At 34.6% G+C, this 27,275-nt stretch overlaps 1 protein-coding gene across 3 annotated transcripts; it reads right to left on the reverse strand.

The window, feature by feature from the left end:
* Window positions 1–5,857: 5,857 nt before the first annotated feature.
* LOC134854474 (uncharacterized) lies at window positions 5,858–27,275 on the reverse strand. Of its 3 annotated transcripts, none has more exons than XM_063870732.1 (4): window positions 27,163–27,275; window positions 26,300–26,444; window positions 6,919–7,556; window positions 5,858–6,378 (listed from the first exon to the last, which is right to left on the reverse strand). In XM_063870732.1, exons 1-4 carry the CDS (start codon window positions 27,260–27,262, stop codon window positions 6,026–6,028), a joined length of 1,236 nt encoding a protein of 411 aa, XP_063726802.1. In that variant the 5' UTR covers window positions 27,263–27,275; the 3' UTR covers window positions 5,858–6,025. The 3 variants fall into 3 exon arrangements, with proteins under 3 accessions (XP_063726802.1, XP_063726803.1, XP_063726805.1); XM_063870733.1 differs by lacking the exons at window positions 26,300–26,444; window positions 27,163–27,275 and adding exons at window positions 7,885–7,965; window positions 10,029–11,094; XM_063870735.1 differs by lacking the exons at window positions 26,300–26,444; window positions 27,163–27,275 and adding an exon at window positions 10,041–11,091.

The following is a 27,275-nucleotide window of genomic DNA, read 5'->3' on the forward strand; positions in this document are numbered from 1 at the left end:
CACGTGTTGGGCATGCAATGTTATTTTTTTAGTCTAACCCGTTAACTGGGTTATATTGACCGCTTAACTGGATAACTTCGTGATGTTTCGGATGAAAATTGAAATCGTTTAAATTTAACTTTATTTCACTCAAGTGAAGCGTTTTTGTTCAAAAACAGAATGACAAATAGCGAGGTTTTGTTTGAAAGTACACGAGTTTTTTGATAAAATGTCAATTTTTGGACCTTTGCTAAAATCAAATTCAATGTGGTTTTTTTTATGTTGACGTTCTTATACCAATTTTTCGAGAACATGAAAAGGGCTTTCAATCGTAAGATTCAGAAAATATTCGTTAAGAGAACCGACTGTTTACTAGCAGTAACCTCTGTTGAACAATTTCAGCTGTTAAAAATTTTGACCGCGGTTACAGTTTCAATTATATTTCAACCGGTTAATTGATCCATGCCCTAGTCAAGTGATATATCATATTATAATTCCAACGACATTATAAATTTTCCAGAAAAACTTTCCAGTTTTGAGAAAAACTGTTACGGAATCTTTGAGACAAAATTCATTGTTGAGCAAGTAATGTTATCGAGTAAGTTTCGTTTTAAGAAAGTTGGTCAGTTTGGCTATTTTTTTTGTTTGTTTTTGATTTTTTGTTTTTCCTTATTTTGAGTGCAATTGTTTTCGAATATGCTTAACTCTTCAACTTTTCCCGCGTTCGTATAATTCATATATTTCAATCATCATATCACATGCAAAACACGGCTTTAATTTGAAAAAAAAAATGTTTTTTTTTCTGACAATGGTCGGGACATTGTGCTGCTTGCAGGCAACCGGTTATTTTTGTTTTTAAATTAAAATTATGTTCATAAGCATGTTTGTTTCACCTAAAGGGCATTATCATCAGTTCCCTCCGCTGTATGTTCTGGAGCAGTTCTTATAACGTAGATTTTAGGTTTTCAAAGCTATCAAAATTATGATCCAGAGAAATAAATTCTTATTCCTATTAGTCTTACTCTTATTGGTATGAAGCTTGATTTTTGAGCCTTTAAAAAGCAACTATGAGCCTAAAGTCCACCCAAAGATGAACAACGGCTCATTGTGTATGTATTCTTTTGCTTTGGTTCTACAGTGCTGATTTAATTAGTCGGACTAAAGGTGTGAAATAAATTTTAAATCGGCGATAATATCTTTGAAAAAATTCTCATTATCAAATTAAACGTTTTTTTACAGACTCCATTCGCAATAAACTTTAAAACAAATATTCCAAAAACCAAAAATAAATTATACTGTATTTTTCTGGGGTTTGTTTTCGCTGCGTCACATCCATAGTTTACAAAGAATATCGGAAACATATAAAGTTCTTTTATCTACAACTTGGGCCTTTTTTGAGAAATTGACAAACATTGGATACAAAAACGTTAGCCAATAAAAACTACCGAGAGAGAGAGAGAGAGAGAGAGAGAGAGAGAGATTAAACTTAGATTCATTTGATTGCAAAAAAGTAGTTTTGCGACGTACCAAGAGTTCGAAGAAGTTGAACCAGTTTCATTTCATCAGCCAAAAGAATGCAATCAAATGTTAAAAAAAGCTCTTCAGCTCGAATAAGCGCCAAATTACCCAAAAATTTGTGCATAACTAGAAGTTTGACGCAAAGTTTTTCAGTACTTCACGGAGAACCGCTGTTGTGCCAATGGTTAAGCTTTTCATGCACTTTTTTTTGGCTAATTTTCTGCCTCACCCTCAAGCAACGAGCAGCCTCAAGTATATGCGAAATGACCACCATATAGGCGTTATCATTAAATTACATCGCTCTAATAGCAAATTTGGTGGAAAAACGGGGGGATACTTTGAAGCTACATGAAGTTTTCATAGAAACAAAAGTTTGGCCAAATATTGCAAGCTGCTGAAAAACTACATGATTCAAAATATTCATATGGACGAAATTCTCCAGCATGACCATGCCAGTTGCCATACTTTAAACTTTTTGACAATTGTTTTTACAAAATAAGTGGTTTTCAATTTATTGGAGGTTTGCCCCGCTAACTCCAGATTTACATATTAGCTATAATTTGTGCAAACAAGTTCATGAGAAACAAACTACAACAGTTAACAAAAAATGTGTCAATTTTTGAAGTATTTTCGGCAGTTTAGGACGACTACATTCATTGTTGTTCTGACTTTCGAAGAAAACGGAATGTTTATGCTCGGTGTGGTTTTTTCAATCAGTCAATTTTCGGCGATCGAAAGAACAGTTTTTAACAGTTTTTTACTTTCCGTTGAAGATACCGGTTCCCTTAAAATCAATTACAAAGTGGGAGTTGTGGTAATTGCTAGTTCTGGGAGTGTGGTAATTGCTAATTTGGCCATGCTCTGGACTAATTAATGTGGAATTGGAACGAACTTTTTGCATAATGTTGAAATCGTGACGCGAATTATTTCTGTGTGGCGAATTATCCCGCCAAAAAAATCGTTTCAAATTGAATTGAGGCTATAGCTTATCAATCGTATTAATTTCGTACGACTCGAATTTTTACACTTGATGTTTGATATACTGTCCAAAATTCATAGATTTTCAGTATTTTCTCAGTATAAGTATTTTCAGTACCTTTTTCCAAAAAATATTTGATAGAGGTTAAGGAACATTGTCGGAACATTCAGGGCTTTGCCCTGATATACGAGCAATCTTTTTTTAAATCGAAGCATCTGCATTTGTTGATTAGTGTACAAATTTGATACTATGCTAAGAAATATATATTTTAGGTGTTAAAATCAATAGAACTCTTAGTTTTGGCGAATTTTTTTTGCCCGGATAATTTAAATCAACACTGTATTTTTTGTAGAATCAGATTGAGTTTAGAGCATTCCATTTGAATGGCCTAACTAATTTCATTTTTTTTTCATCCATGGAAAATGTGTTTCTTATAGAAACCCAGCTATTTGTCACACGTTGACCAGTGTTATATAAACCAGACTAAGTATAATCAACAGATACTAAATACCATGTGAAAATACTGCGGTTGCATATGCTCACTTTCCGCTGTCGCATTTGTTGGCTAGTGTATCCACGCTCATTTAAACCTCAGTTTTGTTCCACTAGTTTTTTGGTGTAGCTCATTTATACGAAGTTAAAAGTCTTTGTTTATGATTGAATTAAATGCCCATAATATATTAGTTCCAGTTTTTTAAATATAGTTCCAGAATATATGACAAGGTTAAACGTGGGATTTTGGAAGCCGGTCTTCGATTTTTATTAGAAGGATGTAGGTCGATTCAAAATCCGTCTATTTGATGTGTTTTTAAGGAAGTAATTAAGCTCTGTAATACAAGCAAGGCTTTTGGTTGTTCGCGGAAAAACGGCAGCTTTTTCTTTATTGATCCCCAAACGATCTACTATTTATCAGCACATAAATGTAATGTCCCCAGGATGTATGAAAAATATTTAAAGGTTTTGGGAATTCTTTGGTGTTTTACTAATTATGAATTCATTTGAAACTATTTTTGCATATGAAATGCTCCGTTAAGGTGACCCGATTGAAAAAACATAAAAATTTCCTGTTCAGTATTCAACAAGACTGCTCGTATCAGGGCAAAGCCCTGAATGTTCCCACTGCCTTTTAAGGTCTATGGAGCAGTAAAAACATGAAAAAAAAAGAAATGTAATAAAATAAGAATGATTTTTTTTAATCTGAGATTTTTTGTGAAAATCATCCCCCTGCACGCTATATTATGTACAAAGTAATAGATTTCGCATCTAGTAGCAAATCAAGTATGGCGAATAAGCTTCCTTCAACCAATTTGGAGCGATTTCTAAAAGGAGTTAAGTTTCCGCTTACGCGTTAATAGCGCGAAATATATCGCGCGTTAATTGTCTCAAGTTGGCCAAAATGGCAACATTTAAACCCTATACATTTTTGAAAAAAGTTCAAAGGTGAAATATCTTTTCGAATTTAAGCTCAAAACAACAAAATTTTTTGAAAGATATAAAAAAAATTCGGTGAAAAATGGCCAGTTATAAAATAGAAATTTGTCTGAAGAAAAAAAAAGCCTGAGCACAATTATTCCGTTACTTTTGTTACGAAAGTCGGAACAATAATCAGTTTCACTGATTCGCAGAGATTTCATTGAAGGCTATCAAGCTTGCCTAAGCAAAGTCCGCCTCTTTTTCCCCACGTTTTAGACATAGTTATTTTGTTGACTAAGCAATTGTTTTGCGACTCAAGGCCGTTTTTTGTGTCTAGAATTTTCACGAGGTACCACTATTGCAGCCAAAATTGGTCAGGCTGTGATAGACCTAGAGGTCAAATGAGAGCTCTTTCTCAAACGCTATCGTTGCCATGGCAGGGGATCGAATAATATTGAACGCCTTACTATTTATGCTAACTGGCTCATTGTGTTAAACGGCGGTTTGTTAGTTAGGCACAAAAACCCCCTTTAAAAAACACTAATTGTTTGCTGATGCTACAAATTTTACGAAAACAGTCAGGTCAAAAGAAAACCTCAAAATTTGAAATCGTTTGTCGTGCAACTTAGATGGCAGCACAAACACCGATTAGTTCCGAAACCGAGCTTGTCGTCCTGATGTAATTTTAAACTCCAGTCTCTTCTACGTTTTCCAACTGACTAAAAGTTATCAACTTGGTTGTCATTGCTTTCAATCACTTGAGTGCAATATCGCTGAAGAAAACCTAAGGACTAATAACTTTCAACTTCAAACTGAACTATGCTTGTTTTTATTTTTCGTTTTCAAATGCCACCACGCATCTTAATTCCACTGCAAGTGTTTTAAATTCCCCAAGTGGCATTTTTCTATGATAAACAAAAATTTTCGAGAAAAAAATCTTGAATCTTCAAAAAAAAGGTTTAAGATGAAATGAAGGGTGCAATATAATTTTTGATAGTCATAAAATGAAAAACGATTTGACCGTTTTAGTCATTTCTTCCTAAAAATTGAAAAAATTGGAATATTCGTGATTACTAGGAACCATTTTATAACTTTTCAATAATAAAAAACTGCTCGGGGCAGAAAAAAGCCCTAAATATTCCGACTGCTCTACATCATTTCGGGCTAAAAGTTTGCTTGGAAAAAAATTCGAAAAAAGCAGGTATTTTTTTCTGTTCTGATTTTGAGCCACCTCGCCCGTAGCTCCAACTGTTTATAAAAAATTTTCTCAGGAAAGTCTCCCGCCCAATTACAGAAGTGGGAAGTGTTAGTTAAGGGGAATGAAAAATAAGGAAGTGGGTCAGTTGTCAAACAGTTGTCAAACTGACCCCCTCATGCTTGACAACTAAATTAAAAAACGGACGTTATAAAATTTCTTAAATCATTCATGAATTATTGCTGTTTCGTCGCTAAATAAATGATTATTTTTCGAGCGCTAAATTAGCGATAATCCATCAACAATAAATTGCAATTTTTCCAGCGCTAAATTAGCAATAAACCATCGATAAAGTTTACTATTGTTGCTATGAACATCGATAATTCACCGTTGGCGATCGCTGATTCTTATTCACTTTTTTCAGCTCAACCCGGTTCAAAAATGCCAGCTTAAAAAATTATTTTCCTGATTCTACCTATGGCTTCTCAACTAAAAAATTTATAAAAAAATTAGACTGAAAAGGCTTATTTTTCAGACCTTTTTTTGGACTCTGGAATATTGTATATTTTCTCTGGAATCGTAATTACGACTGAAAGTTTCTTAAGCTGCTGCCACATTTTATTAACAAAACGTTGTTTTTTGTGCGAAAATTACAACCCATAAGAAATTCCCTTCCTGTCTTTTTTGAAACAATTTCCTTGTCTTTTTTCTTTTTGTAACAACTGTTTCTTGAAAGTTCAGTATTATAGTACATTATCGAAAATAAATTTAGTAGTTTTACTTAATGCATTTGAAAATAAGTTGACTTTGTTCAGTTTAAGCAAAATAAAATCTTCATAATATTCAATAAAATTTTGAAACAAGTTTTTTCAAACTTTGAGTAAGAAATTTAATAAAAGTTTTTCAATATGATTGTTTTTTGTTTATACTGGTTTGTCTTCCTAATAAATTGGCGGTTTGAGAGGCTGGTTTGTTTTGATTTCCATTTTGCGCGTTTTTTCTCTCAAAACAGCCAGCCAGTATTCCGGATCAGCGCGCCAGGGTTTTCCTAACAACAAATCAGCTTCCTGCTTTTGTTTTAGCAGATCTTTCTTCTTGGATTTGTTCACGAGTGATTGACCGTATGCTTCCCAGTTGCAATTGCGTTTGTACAATTTGATCATGTCTTTTTCATCGGGACAGTAAGTTTTCATTTTTTTTATTTTGGTCGTCAGAAACAAGAACAATTCTTGATTACGCAGGGAACGTACAAAGTCTAGTACCTTGACTTTGAGAAGTTTGCACTTTTCACTCACTGAAAAACAGAGATAATTGAACATCCTTAAATCTCAATTTGATTAACAAAAACAAAAACAAAAAGTTAATTTCAACTTTGATTTCCAGCAGGGACGGATCTTGGTTGGATTTTCTCGAGGAAGGGGTGTAGTTTCGAAATTTTTATCGACTTTCTTTTGAGTCTACCAAATTGATTTTTGCCAAGCTCTCCAAAACCCTGTTTTGACCTTACTTTCTGAAAGTTTGGCCAAAAAATTGTTTTTTCTTTTCGGTGCGACCCCCCCCCCCCTCAAAATCAGTATACATGTGCGCCGAATGGGCCCTTTAAAAAATTTTAGTTTGGTAAGCCAAAAATGGATAGCTCTAAATAATACCAAAGGGGCCCTTTGGGTCATCAGGGAATCGAATGTAATGAGTTAACACATTTGAGCCAAAATCTTGAAATAACTTGAAGTATCGTGTCTGTTGAAGAAAAAAGTACAAACATTAAGAGTTTCCAAATCTGTTGTATTAATGAAACCACGCTATATTTTTAGATACCAACTACAGAATACTTTACCTAAAATCAAGTCGGTTTGGTTTGAATCAGTGTTCATTGAGTCTCGTATGTTGAACACATCCCCTTCTTCAAGTCTTCCCACTTGCAGGAAAACTGCCGTCTTGTTTTGAAATCGTGCCGACTTTTCGGTCAAACTGACGAACACTGTAAACGAGTGGGTGGAGTCTTTCATCGTTTTCAGCTCTTTTTCTCGCTGCTTTTGCAATTTTGATTCCAAATCCATCTCTTTCTGTTCACGAATTATCTCGTCTATCGCGCTTTGGTTTTTGCGTTCCGCTGAACTTGCTGAACTTAAGTCGTTTTCATAAGTCATGTCCATGGCTTGAAATAAACTGTTTTTTGTGATGGGCTGACTTTCGCTGAACTTTCTTAGAGCTTCAGCTGAACTCTTTTTCTTGGCCTTCATTTGGTCGTTTAAAAGGTCAGCAAAGTCCACTGATGAGCTCTTCGGTTCACTGTCTTCACTGCCATTTGCCATATCCGAGGTCACATCTTTAGATGAAGTTGCGACTGTTGACTTCTGAACCGACGTGTCAATTAGCAGACACTTGACAACTGTGCAGAATCCCTCCATGACGAAATATATTTCGGCATCTTCGGTGGAGTTTTTACTGATGACTTGGTTGATCGAGTATTCCCTGAAATCAAACTAGTCATAAAGTTCTTTCATCCATTAGATAGAAATAGTTATAAATGGCCAAGAGAAAGGACCAATATATGAATTGTTCAGCTCTTCACCAGAAACGCTGTTGTGCCCCTGGTTAAGAATTACTTGCAAGTTATTGACTATTTTTCTCGGCTGGGTTTTTTTGCCTCACTCCAAGCAACGAAGGACGGATCATCGTGAGCCCCAAACACAGGACCAAGTTTTGGTAGAAAGACTTAAAGGGAGGGCTGGGTTAAAGTAAAGTAAGAAACAGGCACAAAAACCTAGTAAAATAAAAAAAACTAAATACGAGACCAAACTGCTTATTTTTGAATTGTTCGCGTATTCCGCAACAGGAACGTTCCCTTTGTTCTTCTTTTGTTCTTTCATTCTCTCCCGCACTGGAGTTCCATGGATAATAATCGAATGTATTGTCATTTTATAGTCAGTACCTATAAAATTACGAAAATAATCAATTATAATCCATCAAAAATGGATTATAATCCAAATATTTTTTAAATCAATATAATTTATTATAATCAATTTCAACCGTTTATAATCCAATAAAAATGGATTTTAATCATATTACTTTTCAAATCATTATAATCATTTATAATAGCTTGTAATCGATTATAGTGTATTTTTTGAGAAGAAATTATGAATTTTGCGAAGTTTTTCCAGAGTTATCTCATTTCCTGTTTCGTGCAGTTGCTAAGTATTACGTTTCATAAATTTTTACCTATCACATAAGATTTTTTTTATTTGCGTTTTCTCTACTTTTCTATTTTACGTAAACTCCATCGCCTCTTTTAACAATCGCCTTCTTCAGTTTACCTCCCCACCCCAGTTTACTCCTCGTCAGTTTACCCTATCTTAGTTCAACACCCCCTCCCCCGTTTACTGAACGTGGGCGGGGTAAAAATGGGGGAGAGTGGAACAAAAAAATTAGGTGAGGGGGTTAAAATGGAGAATGAGGATATATCTATGATGTTCACACTGAGTAACCCCCTCCCCGTCCCCGTTCAATGGTAAACAAATTGGGGGGGGGGGGGGGGTAAGTTGTAAGTTGGGGGTTGGGTTTGGGGGTAAACTTCAGTAAACATGGGGGTGGGCGTAGGGATAAACGTAGGGGAATGAGGGGAAGAAGTTTGGTCAAATGCGGATAGGAAAATGTGAAGGGGGTTAACTTGAGTAGGTTTAAATTATAATCCATTAATGGTGCAATATTAGACCACGAAATCGATAATATTGTCATTATAGTCGATTATTTTCGTACAAAACAAAATCGATTAAAATTCATTATAATGGATTATGATTCATTTAAAGTCAATTTTAATTGATTATAACGAAATTATTTGCAAAACTTGGAACATTTCTGCGTTACTCACTGTCGAATCACAAGTTTTGCAAATAATTTCGTTATAATCAATTAAAATTGACTTTAAATGAATCATAATCCATTATAATGAATTTTAATCGATTTTGTTTTGTACGAAAATAATCGACTATAATGACAATATTATCGATTTCGTGGTCTAATATTGCACCATTAATGGATTATAATGACAACATTTTAGACAATAATTTTCCATTTTAATCGATTATGATCCATGGAACTCCCGTGCGGGCTTTGATCGTTGCGTCAAAGTTTTATCAAGTTTAAAGATTTGTCCCTGGAATCCAGGAACATACAGTCTCAAAACTGTGCGCCTATCCAGTATCCAGTGCACAGTTTGGCCTCGTAATGCTGGAAGAATTGTCTTGTGGTTTCAATTTCCTGTGCTTCTAATTTCAATTGTAAACCCTGTGAGACGTTCCAAGTTGAGATCAAAATAAAAAAATTTGAGCGTAGACGTTTCACAAACTTTGATTTGTTGACACCCTAAATGATCACACTGCCCCCCTCCAGTTTACCTTACCCCCCTCCCCCCGTTTACCCTTCCAAGTTAACACCACTTGCCTATACATCTCGTTTTTATCCCACTGTGTGCATTCTGTCCCTCGTTTATCTCGCTCCAAGTAGGAGCAGTAAGTGAGGGGGGTGGTGGTGGTGAAAAGTCGGAGGCGGTGAACGTGGGGATGTAAACGAGGAGGTTTAAGCGAAAGAGGGTGGAGGGTGGGTGTAAACGTGGGTGTAGTATTTTTGTTAGGCCAAAGTATTTTTGAAGTCAAATCAAATCTCGTTTTATCTGTAACGTGTCTCAGGCCAAAAGCAACTGTTAAGTTTCGAATACACTGCAGTGCTTGAAATTTTTAGAAAAAAAATTACAAAAAAAAAGATTATTAAAATTGATTACAGTCGATTGCATGCAATGGATTTTAGTTATTTGAAAAAGTTACGTTATCACCCATTTTAAATCGTTTTATTCAATTATTTTTGTTTTTATAGAGACCAATGATGAAAATCCAATATAATCGAATATTATCCATGAGACTCCAGCTCGGGTTAGGATCCTTATCATACTGAAACAAGTACATGAAAAATCCTTTTTCCGTTCAACGTAGGCTTTTGTCTACCATTCGGGTCTGTCCCGTTGCTCAAGTCTGTAGGGTAAAACGGATCATAGATCGGTTGACTGTCAAATGCTCTCAAGTGGAAAATACCGTTAAATATTTTAATTTCAAACTAATTTATCTGAAAAAAAAGCAGAAAACATAGGAAGAAATCATGATTTGGCATCGGAACAAGCTTGAGTATCAACGTTCACAGAGCATAAATAACCTTAACCGTTGGTACGTTTACCAGCAATGCCTGTTTATTATAATTAGTTTGTAATTGTAGCAAAACTATTACAGATTTTTTATTCAATTAATACGTAATAATAGTATGATAAGGTAATCGAACTCTTTTTTCCCTATTCACAACTGAATGGCATATGGCATTGGGGACTCGAGCCTACGCCTTGGCTGTGGGGTAGGGGCGCTCAAACTAGATTTGGACTTTAGCTTAGACCGCTTGGCTATGCGTTCTTATTTGGCTTTGGCTGTACTGCATTTAAAGTAAACGCTAAGCTATGAATTTATAGTTCATTATTTGTTTTTGACCTTTTCAATTCAAGTGGACACAACCTTGGGCCTCAAAAGAGCGAGGAATGCAGCAAGTTCTATTAGAGGACGAAATAATTCGCTTGTAGCGGTTTTGAGGAGTGCGAAGCCAAAATTCAGACTTAAGATACGTGTTAAGGGGTAGTACCTGAAAAAGTAACTGAAAAATTTATTACGAGGTGTGAGAATCAAATAGAACACTCTCCTGCAATTACGCGCAAGTCGCTCCAACGAGCCAGCATGGTGTGGCGTGGCTGAAGGGTTGTATTTACATTATATACCTTTACATACAAGAAGGGCGGGTCCGATGTTTATGAGTTAATAGTGCAAAAAAGCTCTTTTTCTGCGCCAGCAAAGTTCACTCTCTTGTCAGACCAAATTATTGGTGGGGTACCACTTCTAGCGATTAGTCTCTCCACTCCCATAACGCGAGAGCTAGCGTCCATAGATGAAACGACTTCTATGTGAATGGTGTGGTTAATCAAGTGTTCAGAAAGGCCCAACGTTTTTCGGAGCTCCGGCAAACCGTTACATAGAAAGGTCGAAGTAGTCTACGCCGCAGTCATTAAAAGGCGTCTGGCGGTATCCTAAAAGCTCAACTGGCAGCTCAGACGATGAAATGATGACCATTTTTAGCTTCTGCTTACGTCACAAGATGCAATTAAATTCAATGTTGCAAAGTAAGGACCTTAATTTCAAGATAGCAGAATCCAATTGGACGAAGGAGCGTAGACAGTCCATAGATTGGCTTTCATGATTGCAGCGCAGATAATTCACAAAAAGTTTCAAATATGTTGAGTTGTTGGTTCTGAATCTGATTTCAGAAAAACCGGTTACGCGGTCTGATGACAGGAGAAGACCACCAGGGCCGATGAAGGCGGAGAGTTATTGCAACAGGACTCAGATTCTTTACATGTTTCTCAGAATTTAGCAACATGAATTCTGACGCAAGTGCCTCTTTTTGTAATGTTTTGTAAAGTGCCTCTTTTTGAAATGTTTTGGCGTAATTGCCTCAAATCGTTTTGGGTCACTGCCAACAGTTATGAGGGGACGCGCATTAAAAGACTGTTCCACAGCGCAGAAAATAGTCTGAAAAATTTCTTCATTCTTATTGCGAGGTGTCAGGGTCGGTTAAAACTACGCACAAGTCGCTCACATGAGCCACTATGGTGTACGCTAGCGTCCAAGAAAGGGGGGTGCAAAATTCGCTCCCTTGTCAGTGCAAATTACTAATGAAGTTCTATTCCTAGCGATGAATCTCTCAACTCCCATTAAGCATGAGCTAGCGTCCATAGACAAACCGACTGCTATTTGGATGGTTCTTCTGGTTGAACAAGTAAACAAAAAGGCTCAACGTTTCTCTGAACTCTAGCGAACCGTTTTTATAGAAGGCTCCGAAGTAGTCCACGCCGCAATTTTGAATGGCACCTGGCGGTGTCCTAAGTGCTCAACAGGCAGTTCAAACGGTTTTCATTTTCTGTTCTTGTCATTTAGGCAATTAAGTTCAATGTTGCGAAATGAGGACTTGATTTTCAAAAAGGCTTAATCGAACTGGATGATGGAACGTATATAGTCCATAGTTTGGTGCTAATGTTTGCAGCGCTGATAATTTACAAATAATTTCAAATACGATGGGATGTTTTGTTCTAAATTCGACTTCAGAAAGGCGGTTTTTGCAGCCTGTGGACCGGAGAAGACCACCAGGGCCGATGAAGGGGAAAGTTATTGCAACAGGACTCACATTCTTTACATGTTTCTCAGAATTTAGCAATATGAATTCTGACGCAAATGCCTCTTTTCTTATGAAAAAGCAAAAGTTTCAATTTTGCTTTTCCGAGCTCAGATTATTCGACCAATCTAAGTGTTGCTTCACGGTAATGCCGAAACCTAGGATGTATTCTGAAGGTGAAGGCTACATTGCGTAACAGCATGACAAAAGAGCGGTATTTGACCTGGTCGATTTCGATTCTTCTTAGTTAGCTTAACGTTTATACGAGCTCAGTATACAAGATTTGGCAAAAATCAAATAAATTCTTACTTATTATCTAATTAGTGCATAACTATTACATAGAATTTATGTTATTTTTAAGGTAAAATAACAGGAATGTGGTAACCGTTACCGAACCCTATTTTCGGCTCTTTATCCTTTTCCCCTCCCACCTGCATTTTTTTAGAGTAATTTTTCTGTTCACATTGTCGGATTAGTAAATAAATAGGAATACCGACTAAATAAAACACAAGGACAAGCATATTTGGTCTTCACAATCAACCTTGTAAAACCGCTCGTTACACCATGAAATCGACATCATGTGAGGTGGAGAAAAAGAAAAAGTGCCCTATTTTCCCTGTTGACAACTAAACGGCCGTATGCCCTGGGGGGGGGGGGGGACTGGAATCAACACCTTAAGAAGAGGGCTCAAACTAGGTTTGGAATTTAGCTTAGACCGCTCGGCCATTGTTCTTATTGTTCCGACCATTAAAAACGGGGAGGAGCTTTGTATTCGTGTGTGTTTTATTTTGTTTGGTTTTGGTTTTCCACGCAAAACCAACTGCAACAAACAATCGTCGGACTGGGCTGAGTGAAATATCATTTTAAAGCTCTTTCATACGTGATTCGATCGACAATAAAAAAAGTTCAAACGTTTTTTTGGCAGTGTCGACAAAAACCGGTTTGAAATTTGCGATTTTTTGTCTAATTTCGAGGGAGTGAGCAGGCTTACATTAGCTTATTTATGCCTATTTCAAGCCTTAAGCCTTTAGTTTTACTCAAATGAAGTTAATTTTTGGAATTTTTAGCTCCATCTTAGTAATCAAAAACTTCAGAAGTTAGGAAAAAATTTTGAAAAATTTAATTTAATTTTTTTTTTAATTTCATTGTTTTTTTGTTATTTGTCTTCAAAAATTGTTTTCCATTTTGTATATTTTACAATAAGTGACTACGTTTTTTGTTCAGCTTCTTTTATCACACCACGCCGAAAAAAAAACGACACTAATTTGAAAAAACATTTTGGTTGTAATTTTTCAGGACGGGTCGGAAAAATCTGTGCTACTTGCACAGCAACCGGCTATTTTTGTTTGCCTTTGGTTTTACTGCATTTATTGTTTAAACTAATCTAAGCCTTTGTTCATGATTTGCTTTTCACACTTTCAATTCAAATGGAAACATAGACTTTTATTTCGATCTTTTACTGTTATTTCAAGATAACGGACGGGTAGGAGAATTAAAAACTCGAATTCCAAAGTATCTTTTATTTCGTAGGCTTCTTTAATGATCGCACAAACAAGATTTTTTAAGGCCATTAATCTTTTCAAGAGACGTCATTTGTTAAAATTTTCAAGTGACGTCAAATCAGAACTGAACTGACCATGGATGGTGTTAACTCCCTATGTCTGTTTTAAATGTCGTAAAATGTCGACATTTGCGGTTATGTATTAGAAAAAAAAGGTTCATCCCAATAAAGCTTCATTGTATTCAAAGTTTTATCAATAGATCAATTTTGGCACAATTAATTTTGAATTTTAGGAGCGCAGTGATATAAAAAGACATTTTTTTCCCTTGTAGCAAGCAATCCAATTTTCCAATGACGGAAACAATACTAACAATTAAGAACGCTTGTTTTGCTCTGGGTTTTTTTGTCGCAGCTTCAATTGCCCTGGTGCCATTATATTTAACCAAAAAATTAGAAGAAACGGAACCTGTTTTGATCCGTCATGTTAATGTGCCTGAACCCGGTGAAGAAATGGGGTAAGTAAATTGGCTTGATTTGCCATTAAGTAATTTTGAAATAAACTCAGTAAACGTAATAGCGTGTTCAGAATAACAAAAATAGACGTAATAGATATATAAATGTCTCCTTGGATAAAAAAATTTCGCTATCGTGGAGTTTTTGTTACAAGAAGCTTAAGACTTCACAAAATTCTCCTGTAATAAGAATCCTACAAAAATTTGATTATAAAAACATATCTTCAGAACAGGAAAGATAACACACAAATAAGTATAAAGTCTTTAAATAGAAGGAATGTAAAAATTGCTGTGAGCAAAACGATACAATGAAACCTGAGAACATTTCAATAATCACACGAATAGGAGATTGTTCAATGACTCACTCCGATATCAAGCTGACTTTAAAAAAAACAATATTGAAAGCCTCAACTACAGAAATTAGCTTCAAAGTTCACAGGTTTTTGGACAGCCTCATAATGGGCAGTTTTGGTTGGGCAAACCTGATAATCAATCGATTTGACGAACCTCATTTTCATCATTTTCGTCATGCTGGTGGTGTTTTAAATAAAAACTAAAAAATTTATAGTTGCTTCAGTTTTTACTTTAGAATTTATACTGTTTATCGCCAGTCTAACACATCTACGTTTTTGTTATATAAATTTTTTAATCCAATGTTTTTCCACATTTTCAGCTTCATATAAAATGCGAAAAAAATTCAGCTGAGAGACGTTTGATAACGGATAGTTTGGTCGAATACCCGTCTCAGAGGTTTCACACTGGTTTATAGTTTGTACCAAAAATTTGTAGTTGTTTGATTGTGTGCCTGAAAACAATATTTTTCCTTACAAAAGATCGCTGTTTTTAACGAGAATGGATGATTTGTGAAAATCAGATTTCAAAAATTAAGCTGTTAAATAAAAAAAATTTCTTTTACAAAAAAAATGAAAAACTCTTATTTCCACAAACAAAATTGCCTGCTGTCACTGAGTACAAAACTAGTAATCACAGAAATAAAACTTAACCATTCGCATTGCCCATACGAGCTAATCGAATCTATGGTATCTTAGACGTGCACAAGTTCCAGGTTTTTTGCAAATATACATAAAACCCGCGTACAGCAATTCCAATCCTATCTGTTATGATCGAAGTTATCGTTATGATCGTAATGATCGCTAATTGCTTTTGAAATTCAAAAAAAAATCAGCTGCTGCATATGTATAATCATGAAAAATTATGAAAAAACAAAAGTTTGACCACAAAAGTTTTAAATGCAAAAGAAAACAAATTTCCAAAATCCATTTTCTTCCATGATTGCTTGATAAAAAACAAATTCGAAACTTTTCGGCAAATTTCAAAACTTTTGAAGATTTTCGGGCAATAAAATTGCTCTTACAGATTTTCATCAGAATTAGTTTGACCCTTCTTTTTTAATCAATCACCTCAAAAACAATCGTTGTAACACTTTGACGTACCCGTACTGACAAGATATGGTTTGCAATCAGTTTCTTACAAATTTAGCAGATACCTCAAAAACTGGTTTCATTCAATAAAAAATTGATGTAAATCGATCCAAAAATGTAGCTTCAAAGTCAATTTCAATTGATTCTAAACCATTTTAATTTTTTTTAAATTTTTTTGTCATTTTTTTATAAAGATTTTCCTCAATTTTATTCAGATGATATACAGAGTATACTCAGTTTTTCTAGGCTATCAAACAAAATAGAACCATTTTTTTAACGTTCGCTTTTCAATTGAATTTTCATGTTTACATTTGGTTTGAAACTAAACTATGAGAATAACTAATAAATCTTCATTTTCTGCACAAAAAAATTAGTTTTCCAAGTTCAATGTCAAATTATATGTTATTTGCTGAGTTATGTTGCACAACAAAGTTGCACATAAAACGTTAATATTTAAAATGACATTCGAAACAGTTTTGCATACTTTGACTTCTCATTACAGCGGGAACACTTAGTTTTTTACAATTTGGAAGGAAATTCATTAAGCGCAAAAATTTGCGGTAAAAACTCTCCTCGAGTAGTTCTTGCTCTCTGTAGCTCTGATAGAGAATTTCTTGAGTACACAAATTTCAAATAGTTAACATAACTCAGTCTTTTTAAGATTTTGGTAATTTTCAATCTCTTGCAAAAGTCTCACTATAATCGATTTAAATCCAGTTTTCATGCAAAAAATGTTGTTTTCTTTTGTAAAATTTTATTTAATTCATTCAGCGTTGAATTAAGTTTCTAAATGGGCTATTTTTAATCAACTTTTATACAGTATATAATTTGTATAAAATCGATTTCAATCTCACGTTTGCCAGTGCGGGTAGTGTTTTTCTGCACATTTTAAAAAGAAAATAGGTTTTTTGACCTTGTTCGATCCATGATTTGACATTACTTTTCCATGATATGATGTCATTTGACGTCAATTCAAGTCCTTTTTGACTCAACGTTCAATTCTAACTCGAATTAAGCCTTCATTTCACCGTCTCAGGATGAGTCGATCAACGGAAATTGTTCGATTAGTTTTAATTGAGGTTTCTGCGATTCGCAGAAGATCTATGAAAAGCTATCAAGCCTGTCTGAGCATAGACTGTTTCTCTTATTTCCCCACATTCCAGCCTGAGTATTTTTCATCTTGCGTCTAGAATTATCACTTGGTACCACTATTGCAGCCGTAATTGGTCAGGCTGTGGTAGACCTGAAGCTAGCGGTCAAGCGAGAGCTCGTCCTCACACACTATCCTTGCCATGCCAGAGGATCGATTACACGATCTGACGATCTCAAAGCAAACCCCTTACCACTATGCTAAGTGTTAGTGGAATCATTAATCGATCAATAGGGCCTGGGCAATTGAACTTAAGAAAATCTTCTCATCGTTTTTCATTATTTCGTGAAATCAAAAAATACAAACACAAAATTTCAATTGCGACTTTTTTGGGGCAGATTTCACTCTTATCAGTTAAATTTTGGCCGAAACAGGGTAACTTTAATGCTCTGGGAGAGCTCAGAAAATCAATTTGATCAACCTAAAAAAAGGTTGACAAAATTTTTGGAAGATTTTTTGAAAATCCGCTCCCCCCTCGAGAAAATCCCAGATCCGCCCCTTCCTATCACCACCTAAATTTCTCTCTTTTGATTCTATTTTACGACACCCATGATCCGTGTTTGGCACATTTACCCTAAAGTTTTTCTGTTGGAGTTTAAAACCAATTTAAACTAATTTTAGCTATTTTTGGTCATATTTATTTATTGTGTTTCTTCGAACTTTAATTTTTGAATGAAACTTCTTTGCCAAGGATATATCAAAGATGCAAAACATGAAACAATTATATGAACGCTATCCAAAAATTCAAGAATTTTTTATGGGCACAAAGTTTTGTTTCTGCATAATAGGTTTTTGAGCAATTGTTTCTTGAAATGAAAAATTAGTTCGTGCTTACAAAGATTAATGAAAAAAGTTTTGGGGCTATTTTCGAAATCTAATTTGAAAAAAACTCCAAGGTTGTCCTCAAAAACACGCTATTCATACCATTTCAAGGCATAAGAATTGTATGATTAGATAATTTGTCTCAAAACTGCAACATAATTTATCGAAATTCTTTCTATGTTGGCACGTTTTCTGATAAATGTAGAGGGGCAGGAAATAATTAAAGATACCCGTCAAGTTGAATCCAGTTGTTTTAGGCATCTGGTTTGTAGATGCCCGGATTGACCTCCTTACGAAAAAATTCTTACCATACAGTTCTGATTTAAATTGTCCGAACAAAACGAATTAAGCTTAAAATTAAAATCCGTTTTTTCCAAATTAGGTAGACTTTAGACGAAAACTTGCTCAGATTTTCAGCTAATTTAATTTGGTGAAATTTAATTTGCAAAATTCAAGACCAAGTTTTCAAAATTAGGGACCTCCGAATTTCTTTTTAAGTAATGTTTTCAATGGAACAGTACGGAATTGTATGACAAGACAAACATTTTTCCATAAATGAAAACTATAGGACTAGCTTTTTTGTTAACCGGGTGTTCATAAAGTCGTTTATATTATTTCAGAACAGCTTACTAGCTAACAGAATCATCAAATTCATCTCAACTCATAGTGCCTAAGCATACGATTCCTGCTCAAAGTATTCGACCTTTTGCGGTTTATTATATAGAAAATCGGTCCTATAAAAACGCGTCTCTGAAAAACGAAACGTCATGTCAATTGATTCTCCGAAATTTTACTCTCAACAAAACCCAGTCAAGGATTTTATGTCGTGCTCTTATGCTTCAAGGTCAAACCGAAGACGATGTCTCGGAAATCCGAAATTTGGGAATCGAAATTTTTCAAACTAAAGACGAATCACAAATCAAGTACATGCTATTTCAAACTGTTCTAAATTATATTACAAAACCGAGTTATACGATCGAGGAAATAAAAAACACGGCTCGGATATTTTGTCTGAAAGCACATCTGTGGATTCGAATAAATCATTCAATATGTGCTTTTTTCACCCTTATGAGTTGAATAACTCGAATTGGGGTGATATTTTGGGAACTGAAGTCGTGGAAAAATTGAGTGGAATAGACGTGATTGAAACACCCTGTGTTTCGAACCTCATGAAGATGTACGCTATTGGGAGTCTAATCGGCGGCACCCTTAAAGACAATAGTAGCTCAATTTTACCAATTACCCACATACTCTAGAAACCTATCATAATGGCGGGGTTCAAGATTTCAAAAAGAAATAGCCTTTTAAAACAAAACTCCAAATACCGTATTGAAGTTTTTTTTTGCAAACTCATTGAACACAGAAAAAAAAACGAACGAGTTTTAATTACAGAAAAAAATTGACCCCCTAAAACCAAAAATGGCGCCAAAAATGTAGCAAGCAAATTTTCAGACGACAATAGTAGCTCAATTTCACAGTCTACATATTCATGGCGCATCAAAACTTGGAAAAGAACTGGTTTTTTTTTAAATAAGTAATTTGGTTTTGAATTTTTTTGCAATTTCCTTGGATACAGAAAAAAACTAACTTAGATCTTCTGTATTTACTTACAGAAAAACGTTAATAAAAAAACTAGCAAAAAGTAATCGACCACCCTGAACTGTCGAGATTTTATTGCGTGGGATAAATGGTCTTAAATTTACTTCAAAATATAATAACTGGGACATCGAGTGTAAATTGACCTGCTAGGTTCCTGGCATGTTTGGGGCAGCGGTTTCATTATTAAACCAACTATCACGTATGAAGATTTGACTCTTCAAACGGATCAAAAATTATTCAGCGTTCGCGGCCCTGAAACGCAAATCGCGGTGCTTGCGTTACGTGGCGTAATGCCATTTGTTGCGAAAGATCCAGGTCTCCTTACAGCTAAGCTATTCCCTCTTGAAAAAACGTTAAAATACCCCATGTGTATCATTCCGCATTTTAAAGACAAACCCCAAATTATTTCAGCTTTATCAAAAAATCGAAGTGTGATCAAAATAATCTCGATTTTTGTTCCTCTAAAATCCAAAGGTCACGTGATTGATGTAGCAAAAAACCTGGTACTCTGTGAAAAAATTGTTTCTACGAGTCTTCGCGGCCTAATAGTTTCCCATTCTTATGGAATTCCAGCGGCGGTTATTACAGTATCGGGAAAACGTTTCGGAGGAAATTACAAATTTAGAGATTATTATGAGTCACTCAGTATTTTCATGGAACGAGAAAAAATTCGGCATGAAGTTGAAGACATCATGTTGTTGAACCACTTGACATATTTATCTGACTTGGTCGAAAAAACGCCACAGCCTCAATAAACGATAGATTTGACATCAACTATTGATGCATACCCATTTCCTATCTTAGATTCGTCTGCAAAGTTACTGTTCGATTAGAAAATGCCGAATGAAAATTTAAGTCTCAGAAGTTTTTCAACTGGAAACACATGAAAACTGAATGTAAATGACAGTGGTTGTTGAATACGAATAATCTATATTTCACATTATTTTCTGGGATCTTTTCTGATCTCTTTTCTGGTCTCTTTTCTGATTTCTTTTCTGATTTCTTTTCTGGTTTCTTTTCTACTGGAACTGATAACGTCTAAGCTCAAGAATTGCATAGAAAATAGTTGAAACTGAATATTCTAACTCGAAATAAATAACCCAATTTCACTATATATTAATTTTCAGCGCCGGTGAAGGGAAGCAAAAAACGTGATTTTTCCGCAAAATAAGGACCGGATAGTGTTTCAGAAGATCTCTGAAAATCCGTTTGGTTCATCTGAAAACCTAAAACAACAGCGACAAATTTCATTTTTTTTTGGTTGGCTTTTGAAATTTTGAGAAATTACTTGATCCGCACCTAGTCATTTTAATGGGTAACTCGCATTGTTGAGTCACATAATTGTTCGATGGCCAAGTTATTTTTTTCACAGATGAACCAAATCAGTTTTTTTTTCACAGAAATTGATAAAAATATAGCAGATTTTCACTACCAGTTTTTTAATAACTCCAACAACTTGTTAGAATATATTTTGCAGTTTACTGACTAATTCACTCAAACGCCTTGTCAGACTTACCCGCATCCAGCTTCAAGCGTTAATAATCAATTATAATATGATTTTAGTACCAGTCTTACAAAAATCGAGAAAAAATTGTTTTTAATCAGTTAATAATCGATTATAATCTCCTTTTTTGAAATCAAATGTAATCACTTATAGTACATTATAATCGGTTGAAAAATTCTCAGAGAAAAACGCCCACTAAAATGGTGTGATATCTCTTCTAAACTTGTCTTTTTCTTTAAATTTTTGCGCTTTAAAAAGGGTTATAAATTTGGTATTTAAAGCAGTTTCCCGTTGAAAAGATTAAAGATTTTACGTGCTTCATAATAAATTCTAGACAATGATGTTTTCCACAAACTTAGCTGACAACTAACCCATGATTTTAGGACAAAGCGGGAAACCAAATTTTTTTAAGTTTAAACATTAAATTTGATTTTTATATTTTTTTGTTTTTTGCATTTGATTTTTGATTTCTTTTTAAGTTCACTTCGTTTTTGTCATTTATTGGAAGGCAAACTCCACTGTCGAACAGCAATAGTGTAGACACCAGCGGAAAAAAAATTTTCTAGTCATCTAGTTTTTCAAAATGGGTTAATTTTATCAAAAAAGCCTCAATCATAAATTGTTCGGTTTCCGAAAAAAAGTTCAAAAATGCTTTCAGTGTCGAGAAAAAAATAAAAAATATGTTTTTGTCTCAACCCAATTGCGTTTTTAGAAACATTTTAACAGAAGTTTTGCATAAAACAATGCAAAATAATTTTCGTTCAACTTATTGATATTTTTTTCTTTTTTTTCAGAAATCTTTTCTTACATTAGTTTTTTGGAGCACTCTGAGTTTCATGCACATCACACGGCTATCCTTGTTATAATTGGAAAGCAATTTTTTTTATTTGTTCCTAAAATTTGTAAATTTAGCACCTGTTACTTCGTCGATATTTGTTTTTTTCGCCGATTTCTGTTTGTTGAAAAATTAACTCTGGCTCAGTTGCCTTGTTTTGGCTTAAACTAAAATAATTACAACGTTGGAAGCGCAAACTTTTTTCAATGGGGTGAATAACAAACAAAAAAGTTTGGGAGCTTCAAATTTTTTTATAGGTCGAAACATTCAAAGCCAGTTTTTGTCACTCAGCACTTGTCTACCAAAGTATTGTCTGCTTATTTACTGCTCATTACTTTTAAATTAGAACTAATTCAACACTGTTAAAATTACCCGTCGAGGATTTTAAATTTTGGCAAACGTACAAAATCTCTAGTTGATGCTACTTTTTTGATGTTTTTTTCCAATGTTTTCAATTCACTAGCTATAATCCTATTTTTTGCTCGTTCCAGAAACAATGCGTACTTCAATTATCCTTCAGTTTGCCTAAAGATTTGTTTGAAATTAGATAAAAATTTCACTAAAAAATTTTGTAGTTAATTTTTTCCTTCACAACTGACCTGCAAAATAACAGTTATTAATACATTTATTGAGTCACTTAATGGGCCTTCATTCAGTTTTAGAAGAAATGTGAGCCAAAAAATTTTGCTGCAATTGTTACATGTATGATATAAAGGCCGACATTTTGCATAAATGGTGTTATTCAATATAACCTAATATTTTATTGTTCGAAAAAACCTTATTAGTTCGATCAAAATGATTGATTCTAGAAATAACTGCGTTAAAAATCGTTCTGCAGAAAAACTTTGAGACTCTAAAACTCTTATCTAAGTATTATCACCTCAACCATGTTACTGATTTGGATCTCTACGACCTAATTGAAAGACACTATTCAATACAGTTTCGAGACATGAAAACTGTATGATTCGAGGTTTGTCACAAAAATACAATAGATTGTATCAAAATTCATTCTAAGCTTGCAAAAACAGACTGAAAAATTACGACTGGTTTCAAAAAGTGTATTAAGTTGTAATTTTTCAGAAAAAATTTTTTGGACCAATCAACCGAAGATGGATTTCGTAAAAAAGTACCAAACGAAGACCCTTTGGGATGTAGAATTTTGAGAGACCCCTTTACAACTTAAAACATGACGGAGAATTATTTGATCACGACAAATAATCCAGGCCTTATTTACTTCTCAATTAAAAAAACTAACAAAAAATCGTGCTCGGAGTGAATTTTTCTCCACCAATTTTGACTAGCCGTTTTTGACGTATCTTATGATTTTGAAACTATTGTTGATGTCCTGTGCTTGAAATCAAAACAATTTGTTTATTAAGTTATGGGGGTATGTACATTGTGAATTGGGGATAATTAACAGTGATATTTTCGCCAGCGACATCTGAATGATTTTTTTTCGCCATTGATATTTCAATGACTTAATTTGTAGCCAGCGACAAATTAAATCATTCATTGAAGCAGGCAATTTGTTTTTTTATTAGTTTTTTGCCACACCAAAATATACCACTTTGTATTTTACATAGCGTGCAAGGGGAACAATTAAAAAATATATGAAAAAAAATTCAGGTTTTTTTAGTTTTTGATTATTTTATCAGTTTTTCAGTTTTGTATTAGAACTTTTTATGGGAGCATTAAGATTAAAGTGCAGTCAAACGATTAAGTGCTTCAATCTGATATGAGCGTCTTGTTATTAATTTTTAAAATAATTATGTTTTGGAAGTTTATCAAAATTTTGAGCCAAAAATGATTTTGGACATCATAAAGGACTAGCAGAACACTCTAAATTTACCCTAATGCCAAGTTTAAACGTTGACAGTCATTGTATAATAAACCATTTTTTTTTTTCATTTCAGTTTTCAGCGTCTGTCCTCTGGCGAAAGTATATATTAACTATCACAGCAGGAACATTTGCGAGAAGCCAGCAGACAACCAGACTCTTTGTGTCATTTTGACAGATAGATAACCACCAAGCTGAGAGTTTTGTTTTTAAATGTACCTGGTTGTTAATTAAATTTAGACAAGCTAAACTCTTATGCAGTGACAGAATAAAAGTTGTCAAATTACTAGTCATATGATATCGTCACAGGAAAGAACAATTATCTTGATTCGTGATCAAAATAGTTCTGAAAAAACTGAAGAAATTTTTTAAAACTTAAACTGAACTTAAGTTGAACTTTTTTAGTTCCAACAAGTTTATTTTCCAACTGCTCCCAAAGCCCTAAAGACCTAATTTTGACAAAATTTTCTGCGCTGCAGGCAAAATTTAAAAAAAAATTGGCGAAAAATTCGATTTTATTTGGCGCGTGATCCCTCCGCGAAGCTGATAAATTTTACCGTCAAAGACACCTGTAGAAAACTTTTGAGATGATCACCATAAAATTGATGCCCTAATTTTTTACCAAAGGTCAAATCTCTGAGGAGGATTCCTTCTCCCTCTGCCCCCCCCCCCCCACCCCCCCCCCCCCCTCAAACCCACTACAGGCCTCACCTGCATTATTCGAGATTCTCTCTATCCCAAACTTTAAATAGATCAAATAAAAAAAATTAGATCATTTACAATTGTACTTAAACAGTGGAGAGTTGGTTGAAATATGTACCAATATGGGCTAAAAAGTGCAGAGAGGTGCACTATTGAGCGTCTGTTTATCACTGGAATCCAGAGACAAGTAATTAAATTTTTTTCCAAAAAAAATTAGTGGATAACAAAATTTTCGTGGATTCCGAGCTCAAATACCCGTTACATCAATTTCGTCAGCTTATTATTTTTTCCCGGTGTCCGCAACAACAGAATGTAGCTAGTTGTTTCGATTTTGTCAGCTTATTATTTTTCCCGGTGTCCGCAACAAGAGAATGTAGCTAGTTGTTTCAATTTCGACATGATAAGCCAATTTAGCAAAATCTAAGCGGAATCAGCAAATGTAAGCAGTTTCCTCTAGTTTTGCTTACAATTTTCTCGACTGCGTATTTTTTACTGTACAAAAGTATTATTATTTGTTTGTCGATTTGTCAAATTGTTGCGAATTCCGCAAACCCACTTGTTTTTGCAGCAATTTGAGCAAAACAGTACTTAAGCTATCTAATCACGGATTTCAAAAGGGCAAAAAAGATTTTAAAAAATAGCGATGTTGCGGTTTCTGCGCCAAATCTGTTTTCGACCTGTTTGCGGAATTTGCTTATCTTTTACAAAACCAAACAGTTTGGCCTGGTAATTATTTTTTTTATGATCTAGATGCTTTATTCAGTTGGCGGCAAAATGTTTATTGGATGCTTAAAGATGTATCCTTCAAAAAAACCTATATGCAACTTATGGTATTTTTGTTCCTTAAAGTTTTGTTTTTTTTTTCCGCAAAAAGACTGTTTTGATCTAGAAATGCAAAATCGGAAAATTAGACAATAGGAGTTTTTGTTCGTATACCAATTTTTTGCAAATTCCACCACAAACCTTAAGTTTCTAAGATTTTTTACTGCTAAAAGTGTCTTCGAAAATTTTCGTAACAATTTTTTTTCGTAAAGTATTTTATAGAGGAATCGCTGATTTGTTTTTGTTAAATTTTTTGCAGGAAAAAACTTGCTTACGCTAAAACTTGATACTGCTCTCTTTGACTCTTGATTTCTTTCAAAATCATTTCGTTTAATTTCTTGAGAGGAAGCATTTCGTTTAATTTCTTGAGAGGGAGCTATTGTTGGAAATTTTTTCTACTTTTTCTCAGCCAATCACAATTGAATATTTGAAAATCTCAAAAAATTGCAAATATCTCACAGAAAACGATTAAATCCAGCCCATTAAAATGAATGATGAGTAACTAGAAAACAAGCAAATGAATGAATTTTCACATCTTGCAAAATTGAAGTCGATTGGAAAAAACCTTAAGCCGATTTCGAAAAAATTTACGTAAAAGCAGAAGCCGTATTGAATATCTACACGAATTTGTGCTGCAAAATCGACCAAATTAATATCCCATGAAACCGTTCAAGGGAAGATATTAACTTGGTTCGGAGTTTGAATTTTGAGCCAATCAGAATAGGGCATTCTACGCGCAACGCTCAGTAAGTTTCATTCAAATTTAACGCTGAGGTGCAGGATCTTAACTTGATCTATTTGTGGGAGGATGTTAACTTGATCTAATGAAAACCTGGTCTAATGAAAACGTACTCATTCTATTTTTCTGTTTATAATGACTTGGGTTTTGTGCAAAAATAATTTAGCAAATAGGAGCTTCTAATGATTTTAATTGAATAAAAGCTTTGCATCATTCGGTCCCTCCATCATGAGAATACCCCTTAAATTGGGTTAGGTTTATCAAAAAAGTGTCAGTTAAACACTTTTTCTTGAAATTGAAAGAGGTTTAAGATCATGTATTTTCTTCGGAAAGCGAGAGATGATTTTTTTTTCAAAAACAAGTCAGTATTTTTTTTCTATTCGCGGCATTGATGACTTTTTTTCCGAATTCCGGTTGGCTATGTTCTTAAAAGCAAAATGCTTTTGTAAAGCTTTTTTGCCCGGTCAATAGAGTAAGAATTGTCTTTTGTACTGACGCTACTGAAGAAGAGAGGGCCATGTTGTAGAGCGCTAAAGTGTCCCAGCCTTCGAGGAAGAGGTCATGGGTCTGCATGTATGCCACTCTGTTCTTCAGCTCATCATCGAACATCTGAGGACAGACTTTGGCAAAGGTGTCTTTGTCTAAACAGATGGTAATACCCTCCTATCTAAATAGACCGAAAGATCGAATTAACATCCTCCTCCCTCAGAATGGACCAAAATAAAATCCTTTCAACTAAAAACAACCACCTCATTAAATGCACTAAGTTAACACCCCATAACCTATATAGACCAAAAGGACATCCCCTAAACATACCAAAATAACATCCGCTCCCTTATTGTAGGCCAAAAAACCTCCCCATAAAAGGACCAAGTTAACACTTTCCCCCTAAGCATTTTTGAGGGAGGGTGTGAGCTTGGTTTTAAGTTAAAAATTTCAGCCGACCAGAATGAGAATTTTGAAGCACTTAGCAGAATTAATTCAAATCAAACGCTGTGCTGGAAGATTTTAACTTGGTCTTTCTGGAGAAAAGGGCAGTGGTGTTAAGATCTTCCAGCCAGAATAAATTTACCATAACAATAGCCTCCCCCCAGATCAAAGAACACCCACCAGTGGTGGGTGTTATTTGGTTTAGGTAGATGATAGTGTTTTCGTCCACCTTTAATTAGACTAAAATATAACCCTCCCCCATAAATAGATCAAGTTAACATCCAGCCATCAATATAATCCAATTTTAAATCCACCAGCCCAAAATTTAAATTGTATTAAAATTGCTTAGATCGTCACATTAAATGCTGTTTTCTGACTTAGGCTGAAAATTTCAACCATGGTGACTAGATTGATCTTTTTGCTGCCTACCTATGCAGAGTAACTCGCACGGCTCGCGAGCAACCACTGTCGCTTTTCGGCTGGTGTCGCGAAGAAGGGCCACTTCGCCGAAAGCTTCTCCCCTGTTCATGTTTTAATTGTAA

This window comes from Symsagittifera roscoffensis, chromosome 9 (assembly GCF_963678635.1).
Source record: "Symsagittifera roscoffensis chromosome 9, txSymRosc1.1, whole genome shotgun sequence".
NCBI lineage: Eukaryota > Metazoa > Xenacoelomorpha > Acoela > Convolutidae > Symsagittifera > Symsagittifera roscoffensis.